Source organism: Hippocampus bargibanti, linkage group LG01 (assembly GCF_051943395.1).
Source record: "Hippocampus bargibanti isolate YZ-2025 linkage group LG01, ASM5194339v1, whole genome shotgun sequence".
In the NCBI taxonomy this organism is placed as follows: Eukaryota; Metazoa; Chordata; class Actinopteri; order Syngnathiformes; family Syngnathidae; genus Hippocampus; species Hippocampus bargibanti.
Window position 1 is genome coordinate 3,521,641 of NC_142734.1, and position 14,722 is coordinate 3,536,362.

General features: G+C 41.0%; 1 protein-coding gene across 2 annotated transcripts in view; it reads left to right on the top strand.

Moving 5' to 3' along the window:
- Positions 1-14,722, top strand: part of slc2a4rg (SLC2A4 regulator) — a 42,804-nt gene that overhangs the window by 24,801 nt on the left and 3,281 nt on the right. Inside the window, exons 3-9 of one of the 2 annotated variants that reach the window (XR_016114270.1) lie at positions 1,803-1,903; positions 3,048-3,292; positions 6,826-6,926; positions 9,438-9,711; positions 10,696-10,826; positions 12,133-12,378; positions 14,263-14,722. The exon at positions 14,263-14,722 is cut by the window's right edge and continues 3,281 nt beyond it. Coding sequence is in view for 1 of the 2 variants with exons in the window: in XM_088990609.1 (XP_088846735.1) it covers positions 1,803-1,903; positions 3,048-3,292; positions 6,826-6,926; positions 9,438-9,711; positions 10,696-10,826; positions 12,133-12,244 (964 nt within the window). In the remaining variant the exon portion in view is untranslated. Of the gene's footprint in view, positions 1-1,802; positions 1,904-3,047; positions 3,293-6,825; positions 6,927-9,437; positions 9,712-10,695; positions 10,827-12,132; positions 12,973-14,262 lie in introns of those variants that run through there. The other variant, XM_088990609.1, reaches the window with a different exon arrangement.

Consider the following 14,722-nt stretch of genomic DNA (forward strand, 5'->3'; position numbering starts at 1 on the left):
TCAACCCGGAAGTAACTTAAATAGATTGAAAGCTAGCTAGCAAGCTAGCTAATAGATAGGTAATGTTAATAATAACAATAACAATACTAATAATAATACATTGTATTTTTAAGAGGCTTTCAAAATGCATTGATGTGGTCCAAAAATAAAATAGAAAATATTTTTACGTCACATCTGAAGCTAGCTGATAACTTGGGAAGAAAAAATAAAATAAAATAAAATAAAACAAAATAAAATGAAAATAAAATACAATACAATAAAATAAAATAAAATAAAATAAAATAAAATAAAATAAAATAAAATAAAATAAAATAAAATAAAATAAAATAAAATAAAATAAAACCTATATAGCTCTTTAACAACAAACGAAGCTGCAACAAAGCGCTAACATAGGAAAAAAAAGGAAATGCAGCCCCCTTGTGGAATGGAAAAAACCTGGCCAGAGGCCATGGCCAGCGCTTTATCGGCGCCACCTAAACAAGAAAAAACTAAACCTGAACAATTTGGGGAATGACGCTCTATGTCATATTTTCAATTCCTGAATAAATACGTGAATGGCAGTGAATGAGTTAAGATGCATACGTGTCGAGTGTGAACCGCATTGTAGCTATTGAGCCCTTTTGAGACCCATTTTGTGCACCTCACTGGGCAAACACTACTGAGTGTGTGTGTGCGTGTTTGTGTTTTGAGGAATTCTTGGCCCATCCTGAAATATATCTTCCCCCCCATATTTTGCTTTCAAGAACGACAGGAAGTGAATACTTGTACTGTGAGCACGCATATAACTGTAGGAGTAAAAAGTTTGTTTGTGCTTGTCCAAGCGGGCAGTGTAACAGTTCAAACTCTCATGCACGGAACTGAACTGGAAGACCCGAGTGGGTGGGTGGTTGTTTCCTCACGTCTCTTTCTTTCCAAATTTCATGTCGCTCTGTCCTCGGGCTATTGTTTGTTTAGAGTTGTGTTGGTCTCTTCCTTAATCGAATAAGCAGTTGCGTCAAGAAAGTTGGAATAGCACCTTAAAGGACAACCGGACAAGTTGTGTCCATAATTTGTAAAATGGCTTCAAATGACTTCTACTGAGCGTATTTTACAAAGATTCCACCGCATATAGCTATATTTTACGTTTTAAGACTCGCGCTGAATATTCAGGTTAGTCTTGTTTTTGAGTTGGTGACGAGTCCGTATGTGACGTCACTGAAGCCCCTGACCGAAAAAAAGGACACATTGTAGCAGTCCTTCCATCACGCCAATGCTTGTTTCGTCTGAAAACCTCGTGTTGCGCCAGAAGAGGGCGTTCAAGGAATTTATCAGCCTGTGGAAACGCAATACACTGTCATGTCTACAAGAGGCCGCCATTTTCTTCTGCCTCTTTTTGGGTGAGACATTTACCCCTAATGTTGCCTCAAAATGGCACGGAATACATTCTTTAATCGATTGCAAACATGTATGCTTTCCTCTTCAGAACTATTTGAATCATATTCATAACTGGATGTGTAATAGAAAGCATCTTCTCTGAATCTGAAGCCATTGTTTTGATTCTCCAGCAATGCAAGACGTCTTGGCGTGACGTCACGAACTGGGGGCGGGACTTTCTGAAAATGCCCAATTCGCAGCTCCATTTTTTGCAGATTTTGGACACTAAGTCATTTTTATTTGTGTTTTGCATTTGAATAAAAATATCATACTGCGTGTTTTGGGTATTTTAGATGCTATAAAACGTTTTTCTGATGTCAGTTAGGAAACAAAAAAGTGACGTCGGTTGTCCTTTAACATTGACCTCTGTGTGTGTTTGTTTTGTGCAGGAAGCCCTCAGGCCATGCTGATAAAGAGGTGATGGCTGCTGCCGTCCTGACATCATTGTCAACGTCCCCGCTGGTACTCTGCCCATCCTTCACGCCAGCAGGTAACGAACGTCACGACTTGGTTTGCTTGGGTAAACCTCCCTGGCAGCACCTGCAGTCGGATCTCCTCATAAACGAAAGCTTCAGTCGTGTGCCATGCCAACTGTTCCGTCACAACTTATCACCGCAGCTTCATTTTGCTCTGCTCGCCATTGCCATGACAACGTAGGCAGACGGTCAAAGTCCTTCCAACTTCCCCACCCACCCACCACCTTTTTTTAACGCTCAACCAACCTTTGCTCCCAATGAGTCAACTTGTAGGCGTACTGATTGACGACATCATCTCAATAGGACACAAATAGATCTTAATGATTGATATTTCACGTTATGTTCGAAACAGGTATTTGCCCTCGGCAGAGTACACTTTTGGGCGGAGTTAAACTTGACAAACAAAAGTCATAAGTGCAGCATTGTTGCACCAAAATGTGCAGTGCGTTGCAACAAAGAGCAAACTAGGACATCTGCTGCATGCTTTTCGTCGTTTGTGGACATACTGTATGTGCAACATGCATCACTGTACCCATTGTAGTTACAGAATAAACATTTTAATTAACTTGCATTGCCACATTGTAGTCATGGTTTCCTTCTCGGGGGCCGTTATGAATTTGGGGAACCCATTAGAATGTTTTAATCCCTTCAAATATTACATATAGAGCACACAGCAAATTAATGAATAACTCATTTTCAAATCTGAAGTCAAGAATAATGACTTTTATTGTGGTTGATATCCAAAAATATGAAATTTTTGGCTCAGATTTTAGCAATCGTCATGGAATTCAACAAGTTTGATTTGCTTTCGCGGGCCGAAAAAAATGATGTGGCGGGCCGGATTTGGCCCGCGGGCCTTGACTTTGACACCTGTGACTTACATTTAGCATACCTGCCAACTACAGTGATACCTCGGTTTACGAATCCCTTGGCTCACAAACTTTTCGGTTTATGACTTTTTTTGTCCTCTATTCCCGCCCCCAGTCTTCGGTTAAAGCCACGTGATTGGTCAAGAACGCAGCAGTGAGGGGATGTGGTTTAAACATTAAAGAGACAGGCAGACGACAGTGAGAGAATGAAAAAATGAGAAATGAAAAGGAATGGGACAAGATTACGACGAATTGCAAGGTTCAGTCAACCCAATATGTATCTTGTCAGCTGCAGTTCCAGAACCGGCGATTCGGGCTTGGAAGGAGGCGCTGTCAGCCAGCTACAGCAGCTCCACCAGCGGCAACTGGAGCTGGGATGCCAGCGACCAGTCGGTGCCCTCCACGCCATCCCCGCCTCTGTCCAACGACGCCAACAAGAACTTCCTGCTCCCGTCGCAGGGGGATGATGTCAGCGAGGATGTCGCGGAAAGCACTCACTTCATGTTTGAGGACCCCATACCTCGCAAACGAAAGGTGGGCCAGCCGGTTGTATGTGGTGTTCTCGGTTCATCGATCTGCAGATTGTATTTCAGAATCAGAATGAGAAAACCTTTATTCGTACAATGGGAAAATTTGCAGCCCACAGCAGCAATTTGAAAGGGGGATGGGATGGGGGGGGGATGAAAGGATTGAAAACAAGATATTCTAAGCTTAGTAAAATAAAAATGTCAACTGTATACTGTTAATGTGCAAAACCGTTTCATAAAAAAACTGTACATAGTTCAAGTATCAAGAAAGGCATATTGATATACAGTAAAGTCTCGTTATATCGATATCGGATATATCGATAGTCCCGGTTATATCGATACTATTTCTATGCACGCACGGAGAAAATTACATGCAAACAGGGTTTGGATATATCGATAGTCCCGGTTATATCGATATTTTTTCGGACTCCCTTGAATATCGATATAACGAGACTTTACTGTATGTAGCTGTATTGCATCAACCCATATTTACAGTTCAAGTGTCCAGTTTTTTTCCCCACATGTGATGATTGAGAATTGCGAAGCCTGACAGCTGTCGGTAGGAACGAACGGCGGTACCTCTCCTTATTGCACCGTGGGTGTAACAGTCTCTGGCTGAAGGAGCTTCCCAGTGCTGTCAGGGTGGGCAGGAGGGGGTGGGGGGCTCTCCATCAAAGCTTTTAGTTTATCTAGCGTCCGTCTGTTGCCCACCTCCTCCAGAGAGTCCAGCGAGCAGCCCAGGACAGAACTTTTTCTGTCCCAAGTGGTGATGCTGCCTATTTGGCCTTTCATGCTGCCTATTTGGCCTTGTAACAAAGCGTTTCACATAATAGTCAACATAAAGCAAAATAATAAACAACAACCACACTATGCAGTTTCCAAATCCACGACATGGAGAATGGGCCCTCCCTTTTTTCAGCAAAGTGGAATTGAAGACATTTTGACTTTAACAGACATTATGTTTTTTTTTTCTGTCCTGCTCGAGAGGAAGGACACAGATGTGGATCGCCAGCGGAAGCAACAGACATTTAAAGCGGTGCATATAAATGAGGATAGTCTAGGCGTACAATGATTGAGGCACAAAATAAAAGCATGTCGTAAAATGAAACTTAATAGTTCCTTTGGCACCGCAGTGTTGGAGTGTTGGACACTACACTAGACTGCGCTAGCGGTGGGAGTCGACTCATTGGAACTCGGCAGCAGTAAAGAGCGCAGGAGATACACAAACCACTGGATTTGTGTTTCAAGGGAATTTCTTTATCCAAGAGTGTCGGCTGTGAAGAATGGCGATCAAGTATTTCTCCATGTCAGACCTGGAAGTGTCACTCTGTTTTTGTTTTCTTGGCTGAGTTATGAAGATTGTTCCACATTGTTGCCGTCGACTTTGCCATGACCACTATTTAACTCATTTACTGCCCCCCCCCCAAAAAAAATAATAATTATAATTATAATACATTTCATTGATAAGCGCCTTTCAAAGCTCAATGTGTCCACTCCAGTGTAAAAGCAAGAATCACCAGAGCGTCATGGGGGGGAAAAACATTGTGAGAGGTCTGAACAGCCATTAATCGGCACCAAAACCCGAACAAATTCAGGAATGGCGATCCCTGCCATATTTTGAATTGCCGAAAACATTTGGGAATGGCAGTGAATGAGTAAAAAAAATGCAGGAATTGGGCGATTTGTACTGTATATGCTGTACTTAAAGGACAACTGGCGTCTCCGGACAAGTTGTGTCCATAATTTGTAAAATGGCTTCAAATGACTTCTACTGAGCGTATTTTACAAAGATTCCATCGCATATCGCTATATTTTACGTTTTAAGACTCGCGCTGAATATTCAGGAAGTCTTGTTTTTGAGTTGGTGACGAGTCCGTACGTGACGTCACTAAAGGACCGCCCCTGACCGTAAAAAAGACGCATTGTAGCGATCCTTCCATCACGTCAATGTATTTTGCTGTACTTGTTTAGTCTGGGGACCTCGTGTTGCACCCAAAAGCCGCCAGAAGGCCAGAAGAGGGCGTCTAAGCTCCATATAAGGAATTTATCAGCCTGTGGAAACGGTGGTGGCCACAGGAGGTCGCCATTTTGTGCCTCTTTTTTTGGGGTGAGCGATTTCCCCCCAATGTTGCCTCAAAATGTTACAAATAAATTCTTTAATCGATTGCAAACATGTATGCTTTCCACTTCAGAACTATTGGAATCATATTCATAACTGGATGTGTAACAAGAAAGCATATTCTCCGAATCTAAAGCCATTGTTTTGATTCACTAGCAATGTAAGACGTCTTGGCGTAACGTCACGAACTGGGGGCGGGACTTTCTGAAAATGCCCAATTCGCAGCTCAATTTTTTTGCAGATTTTGGACACTTTAAGTCATTTTTATTGGTGTTTTGCATGTGACTAAAAATAATCTACTGCGTGTTTTGGGTATTTTAGATGCTATAAAACGTTTTTCTGATGTCAGTTAAAAAACAAAAAAGTGACGTTGGTTGTCCTTTAAGAACTTTGCTTCTAAGCGTTTATGAGTATCATTTACATGTACCTTTCGAAGCACTAGTCTGTGTCGACGTTCGCGCCGTTGTAGGGGGTTAACACTCGACACACAAACTGGCCTCGCCCCCTTCTCGCCCGTTTTTCTCCAGAGGCTGTTGAAAGGTCGCAAGAGTACACACCCACCGTCTTCCATGAGCGGCAGGGCAGGTCTGTGCCTGTTTACAGGACAGCTGCTAGCCTCTTGTACACTAAAGAGGAAATGAATAGACAATCAAGCAACCGTTCTCTTCTCCCATTGCGGTTTCAAGACCTGTATCGAAATGAGACTCATGCCCTTGAACGGACTAAAGATCAAGGCCCACTTCTCGCTCAATCGATGGAACGATCATCGATTTATCATCCAATTTTTCTTTCCCGAGAAATTGATCAATCCATTTTTGCATCTCTATTCAAAAGCAGGATTCATGATTTCACATAGACAGTGCAGCGAACAAATTGATTCTGATTCTGATCTCACGGCGAGTCGTGCAGCACACAGATGTGCTAGATAGCAGCCAGCCTACTATTATTATTATTATTATTATTATTATTAGTATTAGCTTTCTATCCGTTTGAGTTACTTCTTGAGTTACTTTCTGCTCCCCCACAGAAAAAAAAACTTCTCCTGTGACTGTAAATTGCCCTTGAGAGTTTTGAAAGGCGCTTATAAATCAAATGTATTATTATTATTAGCTATCTATTAGCTAGCTAGCTAGCTTTCTATATATTTGAGTTACTTCCGGGTTGAGTGAACGCTGGCGTGGGTGACTGCCACTGGTCACCCACAGAAAAAAAAAACATATCCTGTGACTGTAAAGTGCAAGTGTGCGTAGCGGTATCTGGAGTGAGCGTCATGGATCATATCCCCTCTAAAATTGCAGCCATCCAAGGAGCCAACACAAAAGAATGCTCATGATGTAAACAAAAACAAACGAGCCATGTCAGTTTCATGTTGCGTTTTAGGCGGCGTCCCCAATCTTCTGACCACTCTCTGGATCTTTCAGAACTCCATGAAGGTGATGTTCAAGTGCTTGTGGAAGAACTGTGCAAAGGTCCTCAGCACTTCCTCAGGAATACAGCGGCACATCCGCACCGTCCACCTGGGGTGAGTTGGTCCTCGCGCGTCCGTGTTCAATGTTTCTGACCTGAATGAATGCTAAAGTTCAAAACCAAAAATTGCGATACTATTGAAATGGCCGAACCGCAACAGGCCCTTTCGAACTCCCTGGGTTTATGCTTCCTGTCCGAACAAAAGGTCTTTTTCGGTCCGATATAGCAAAAGTAATCCACTCGATAACAAACCGCATCTGCACTCAAAGGGGGTGTGGAAAACTAGTCCGCCAGCCACTGTGGCGCTCCGTGTGGTTTGGTTCGTTTGCCGAAAACTATGCCAAGATTATATTCTCAAGAATTTAATGTTCGTAAGGCGAAAAGTTCTTAAGCTAAAGCGTTCGTAAGTCGAGGTATCACTGTAAAATATAATAAATATTAATTCATATAATAATAATAATACATTTCATTTATAAGCGCCTTTCAAAACTCTCAGGGTCACTTTACAGTCACAGGATTAGATTTTCTGTGGGTGAGCAGCGGCAGCCACACGCGCCAGTGTTCACTCTACCCGGAAGTAACTCAAATAGATAGAAACCTAGCTAGCTAGCCAGCTAATAGATGCAGTAATAATAATAATACTTTTCATTTAGAAGCACCTTTCAAAACTTTCAAGGTCACTTTACAGTCACAGGATACAGTCACTAATAGATAACTACCTAGCCAGCTAGATAGCTAAACGATAGCTAGCTAGATAGCTAGTAGATACAGTAATTATAATAATACATTTCATTTAGAAGCACCTTTCAAAACTCTCAAGGTCACTTTACAGTCACAGGATACAGTCGCTAATAGATAACTACCTAGCCAGCTAGATAGCTAAACGATAGCTAGCTACATACCTAGCAAGCCAGCTAGACAGCTAATGGATAGCTAATGGATAGCAAATAAATAGTGAGGTAGCTAGCCAGCTAATAGATACAGTAATAATAATAATACATTTCGTTTATAAGCGCCTTTCACATAGCGCTTTAACATCAACTGAAGCTGTATCATAGCGATTAACATGGACAACTATGATATACAGTCAATAAAGCAATCACAAAGATAGTAGAAAGCACCAGGGAGTGAAACTATTATGCAACAGCCCAAAGCATCATCTTTCTACCCTTCGTGCTGAAGGGTAGGGGAAATGTGTGGGAATTCTTTGGGTCATACTCAGATTTTGTGTTTGTGTTTGTTTTTGTTCTGTCGAGGCAACGCCAACTAGCTCTGCTTTGGTTTCATCTGACCACAGCGATTTCCCCTTCTCTTATTCATTTTGATACTCACAATAGAGGCCTGTGTTATTTCTTCCATACTGGACATACGTGTAGGCTATACTCTGTATACATGTCGTGCAAATACTGCTACAATTCATAGTAATAATTATAGCTTGGATTTATATAACACATGAGAGCAGTCGTAGTACCCATATGTAGATGAGCAATTCAAAATGAATAGTGTATTGTATGTATAGTGTATTGTTGAGCTCATGACCTTTTGCCGCAAGTTGCCTTCTACCGCCACCTGCTGGCAAGAAACATCTTTCAATGAGTGAAGTTAGAAATGTCTTTCCTCGCTTCTCCAGTACAGTGAGACCTCAATTTACGAACTTAATTGGTTCCCAAACAGAGTGTGTAAGGCGAAAAGTGTGTATCTCAAAAAAAAAATCCCATAAGAAACCATTAAAATGGGAATAATCCGTACCCGGGTTTCCATAAAATATACTTTTCAACTAAATAAGCCTTAAAACTACACACAACATACCTTATTCTATGTATGCTAAATGTGCTATTGTATTGTAATGAAAGAAATACACTGCATTGTATCATAAAGTCACTTTATTTACATTTGTGATGGTCATTGATGGCTTGATGGAATGGCGTTGGAGGTCAAAGGTCAAAGGGAATTGCTGTTTGGAAAGAGAGGCACATTACATGAGGACTGTAATTAAAGAAATAAACTGTGCTGTAAAATAACGTTTTATTTACCTTTTTGATGGTGTGTATTATGAAAATAGTTCTTATTATAAGGTTTAATTTTCAGTAATTTGACGTTTGTAAGCCGAAAAGTTTGTAAGATAAGATGTTTGTAAATTGAGGTCTCACTGTAACTCCCTCCTCTTAGTCTTCTTATGATGTATCAGGTCGGGTTGATCTATCTCCAGATCAGCTGCTAAGATTCGTAGCCCTAAGGTCGGTCCCATCACTATTTTTCTAGGTGTCTCCATATTTGAGAAAATCCTTGAAATTTGTCATCCCAGTATTATTTTTATTTCTTTTTCTATTACTGGTGTGATAAACAGGTAGATAGTAGATACAATGAGGGTCCAGAAGATGCTTGGTGATTGTTTTTCTGTACAGCTTTATTGGAAATTGGAATAAAAAAGGAAATTTCCATTGTTCTATTGTTGTCATAACATTTCAAGTTAAAAAAAGTATCATTTAGGACAGAGTTCCCCAAATCCCGGGCCGCAGACATATAGTTTGGTAAGCAAAAGTGAGTTGTCTTGGCTTCCTTTCAGGCGTAACAGCGACTCAGACTACAGTGACGGAGAGGAGGATTTCTACTACTCAGAGATTGAGGTCAACATGGACAGTCTGACAGAGGGCTTGTCCAGTCTCACGCCCACTTCGCCCACCACGGCCGGCCCCCCGCCCATCTTCCCACCGCTACTCGCCGACGTCCCGCACTCGGAGGACATTAACATGAACGGGGGGCCCGGCCATGCCCCGACATTGCTTAGCCAATCGGCTCCCTCCACGCTTTGCCACATACGCACCGACCATGCCTACCAGGTTGGTTGTGCCGCAGGGGTGGAACATGGTTGTACACCCTCACACCCACAAACACGACATTATAATAATACATTTCATTTCTAAGCGCCTTTCAAAACTCTCAAGGTCACTTTACAGTCACAGGATATGTTTTTTTTCTGTGGGTGAGCAGTGGCAGCCACATGCGCCAGCATTCACTCAACCCGGAAATAACTCAAATAGATAGAAAGCTAGCTAGATAGCTAATAAATAACTAATACAGTAAAGTCTCGTTATATCGATATTCAAGGGAGTCCGAAAAAATATCGATATAACCGGGACTATCGATATATCCGACCCTGTTTGCATGTAATTTTCTCCGTGCGTGCATAGAAATGGTATCGATATAACCGGGACTATCGATATATCCGATATCGATATAACGAGACTTTACTGTATATAGCGAGCTCGCTAGTTAGACAGCTAATAGATAGCAAATAGATAGCTAGCTAGGAAGCCACCTAGATAGCTAGCTTGGTAGCCAGTTAGATAGCTAGCTAGATAGCTGGATAGCTAGCTGGGTTGCCAGCTAAAACTGTTGTCTATCCATTTTGTCACTCTCTCTCTGTCGTCTGCCTGTCTCTTTAATGTTTAAACCACCTCCCCTCACTGCTGCGTTCTTGACCAATCACGTGGCTTTAACCGAAGATTGGGGGCGGGGAATAGAGGACAAAAAAAATGTCGGCTGCCATTTTCTTTTTTGGAGAACGGGCTCGTTCGCAAACGACACATCACTCGAAAATAGTTCGTATGCCAAGGTAAAATGTTCATAAATTTAACGTTCGTAAACTGAAATGTTCGTAAGCTAAGGGGTTCGAAAACCGAGGTATGACTGACTGTATGGCTGATTTAGTTGACTGGTCAGTTGATATCAATACACTGATCAATTCAATAAAAATAAAGAAATAAAAATTGCAATAGGTTTCAGCACGGTCATGTTTTTCATTCATCTTTCTGTATGCGTAGGGGCCAGCGGCGACTCACGTGCGTACAGTGAGTATCGGGGAAAAGCGACAGCCGGCATCCAGCACAAATGGCACTGGGAACAAGAACCAGGCTTTAATCATGCCGACGCCTAAATCTGCAGCAGGAAACAGGTACACCGTCACCTGCTCCTTCGGTCGTTGTGTCTTGGATTTAAAATTATGTATCCATTTTTTTTTTACAATGCACAAAAAGCACTGAAAAGAAAACGAAAAAAAAAATCATATTCCTTGGATATATTTTTGTATTATGGATAGCTCAATTATTTAAACACAATCCATATTTAATCAAATACATGCACAGTTAACCATAGTTTAATAAATGAATCAACAACTCTGTTTGATTGGAATTTGTAAAACACCCGCATGCTAATTTTCTTAATTCATATTTAATAATAATAATAATAATGCATTTCATTTAACAGTGCCTTTCAAAACTCTCAAGGACACTTTACAGTCACAGGATTTTTTTTTCTGCGGGTGAGCAGCGGCAGCCACATGCGCCAGCGTTCTTTCATTATTAGAAAGAATAAACAAATCTGTAAATACATACATAAATATATATAAACAAACAAATACATACATAAATATATATATATATAAATACATAATATATATAAATATATATATTTTATAAAAATATATATATATATAAATACATAATATATATCAACAAACACTTAAATAAATACATACATAAATACATATTTAAATACATATATAAATACATAAATAAATACATATATAAATACATAAATAAATATAAACAAACAAATAAACACATAAATAAATATATACATAAATGCATACATAAATACATCTATAAATACATAAATAAATACATAAGCTAACAGTAACATAGTTAATGCCGGAAAGATTATTAACTCATTCTCTGCCAGACGATGTGCAAAAAAAAAATGTGACCACTCCAGTGCCAGGGTTTTTGTCATCATCATTTAAATTCTAGGACCCACAAAATATTGAGTTTCAAGATGATATAAACATTCAATTTAGCATAAGAAACCTTAGACTCTCTTCTTTCATCAGAAAAAAAGTTAATTCCTAAGTTATAAGGGTCTGGAGTTATCTGAGCTTGAAATGGGGGCAGCTGTGCAAAATACAATACAATACTGTACATACATATTGGTTTATATAGCGCTTTAACCTGAGCGGAAGCTGTAACATAGTGCTAAAATAGACAAATTGCAAGAGGTCTGACAAGCGCTTTATCGACTCCCAAGCAAGAAAACCCGAACTAATTCGGGAATGCCGCTCTCTGTTATATTTTCAATTCCCGAATAAATTCAAGAATGGCAGTGAATGAGTTAAAAGCCATCTACCATATACGAAGACACTTCTAAGCTGAATGATTCTAAATATTATACATCCGACACACTTCATGCTTTCTGGTGTCGCTCAGGAAACCCCGCGGGGAGGCCAAGAAATGCCGAAAGGTGTACGGCATGGAGAAGAAAGAGATGTGGTGCACGGCCTGTCGCTGGAAGAAGGCCTGTCAGAGATTCACCGACTAAAAGCCCTCCCTCCATTTTAGTAGCCCCGCCCCCTTCTCCGGCAAGACCAGTTCCTCCATTTTGGGGCTGGATCAGGCTTCTTCTTCTTCTTCTTCTTCTGCTTCTCAATGCCGCATCCTGCAGAGCAGCGGGAGGTTTGACTTTGCTCTCTACTCTTTCCAAACCGACAAAACATGGAGAAAAAGGAACCTTCTGCTGGTTTTGAAACTTTTTTTTTAAAGACTCAGCGACTTTTCACTCACTCATTGTTGATAAATAATGGGGGTGTGGGGGTATAAGACAGAAACTTCTCTTTCAATTGGGAACTGTCAGATGATATTTTTCACTTTTTTTCCCACCCAATGTGTCAAACGATAATTATTTTGATATACAGGTAACATCCTACTTACGAGCGAGTTCCGTTTCAACCAAACGGTCGTAAGTCAAAATGGTCGTAAGTCGAAATCCATTCAAAATGTTGAATAGAGACTCGTAGGCTAAATAACTCGCAAGCTCCCCCCCCCCTCTGGTGCCGTCACACAGTCGATTGCTGTGCGAGAGTGACATGCTGGCTGGCTGGCCAAAATTGTTGTACGCGTTGCTTGGTTTGGATTATCCTTTATTAGTCTCGCAGTGGAGAAATTGACATTTCACAGCAGCAAAGTGATGAAAGGAATGAAAGTAGAAAAACAAAATACGTGAGCTGATGGAAAGGCAGCCACTCTCGCGGCGCCGTCTTGAAGTCAAAAGTAAAAAAAACAAATCGATAAAAAGGTTTCTTCAGCCGTCATCTTTGAAGGTGTCAAACGTTTCGCTTCTTATCCAAGAAACTTCGTCAGCAAACGAAATTTTTCCTGGTAGTTTAGGAAACTACCAGTAAGAATTTAGGTCCTAAACTACCAGTAAGAATTTAGGTCCTAAACTACCAGTAAGAATTTAATTTGCTGACGAAGTTTCTTGGATAAGAAGCGTCCGACACCTTCAAAGAAGTGCAGATGACGGCTGAAGAAACCTTTTCATCGATGGACCACTCTTGTACGACTGAGAGTTTACACAGACCTAAATAACAAATAATATGACAACACAAAGCACAACATGACAACACAAAAACACGGAGAGTCATTCATTCTTAAGCACTTCCTGTACTGTCTTTGTTACACGAAGCAGTTCTAGATGAAAGAAGAGAGGATCAAAGCGTCTTTCCACCAGTGGATCAAGTACGTCATGGTGGAATGTGCACGTCGACTACAAGTTAAATGTTGAAAGCAAACACGTAGCTTTAGCATCCATTGCGGTTCCACGCGTAGAATTAACATTTTTAAAAATAGTATCTGGAGGTCGTGGTCGTAAGTACGGGTGGTCGTAAGTCGAGCCGGTCGTAAATCGGATGTTACCTGTACTCAGTTGGTCACACGAGCAGCAGCATCATGTAAGCTATTGTTGACGTCAATAGCGTCACACTGTTAAAAAAAAAAAATCACCGGCCAAAGCACTCGGTAGTTTTCCAACCGCGTCATATCATGGTTGTTATGCCCTGCAGCCATATTGGATGTGGCGTGGCGGACGTGGCGTCCATCTTGCGCCAGTCCATTCAGTCCGACAGCCAAGACATTGTCACATTTTGCGACGATGCACAAAACTCTCACACCACGTGGTACAAAAAAAAAAAAATTGAATCGGCATTCCTCCTTTTCACTTACCCAAAATATACCTGAGAGATGTACAGAATATAAGAAAATCTATTTCCCCTTCCTCTTGCGCCTAAAGATATGCACCTTGAAGAGACGAGTCGACTTTTACAAGTCTCACTGTAAACCTGGGAGAGAGGGGGGGATAATGCGTTTGATAATAGAGTTTATTTTCAGCATGGGCGTGCTGAAGCTAGAAGAAACTAGCGCTTGCAACCGTGCGATCGGCAGCATTACAAACCCGTTGATTTTTTTTTTTTTCGTCTTTCTTTCTTTTCACGTCGTCATTGTTGTTAAGTTTGAGCCGCAGACAGAAAGCTTTGACTTTTTCTTTGCTTTTTCATTTGACAGCTGACGTTTTGAGATTCCCAAATGAGATTGTTTGTCGTCACCGTGGATTTTCCTTAACTCAAGCCCCGCCCAGATGCAACTGCCGACTGACCTGGCGTACCCTGGATAAACAAAGTCAACACACCCATGTTTAAATGGCAGGTTTTTGAATCAGTGAATGAGTGAGTAAAAGTGAGCGACTGAGCAAGAGGAGGCGAATCATTGTTATTAGCTATCTATTAGCTAACTATCTTTTTATCAGAGTTACTTCCGGGTTGAGTGAAGGCCTAGCTAGCTATCTGTTAACTATAGATTAGCCTGCTAGCTTTCTATCCGAGTTACTTAGCTATCCATTCGCTAGCCAGCTTTCTATCTGAGTGAAGGCCTAGCTAGCTAGCTATTAGCTAGCTAGCTTTCTATCCGAGTTACTTAGCTATCTATTAGCTAGCTAGCTTTCAACTGAGTTACTTACGCGTCGAGT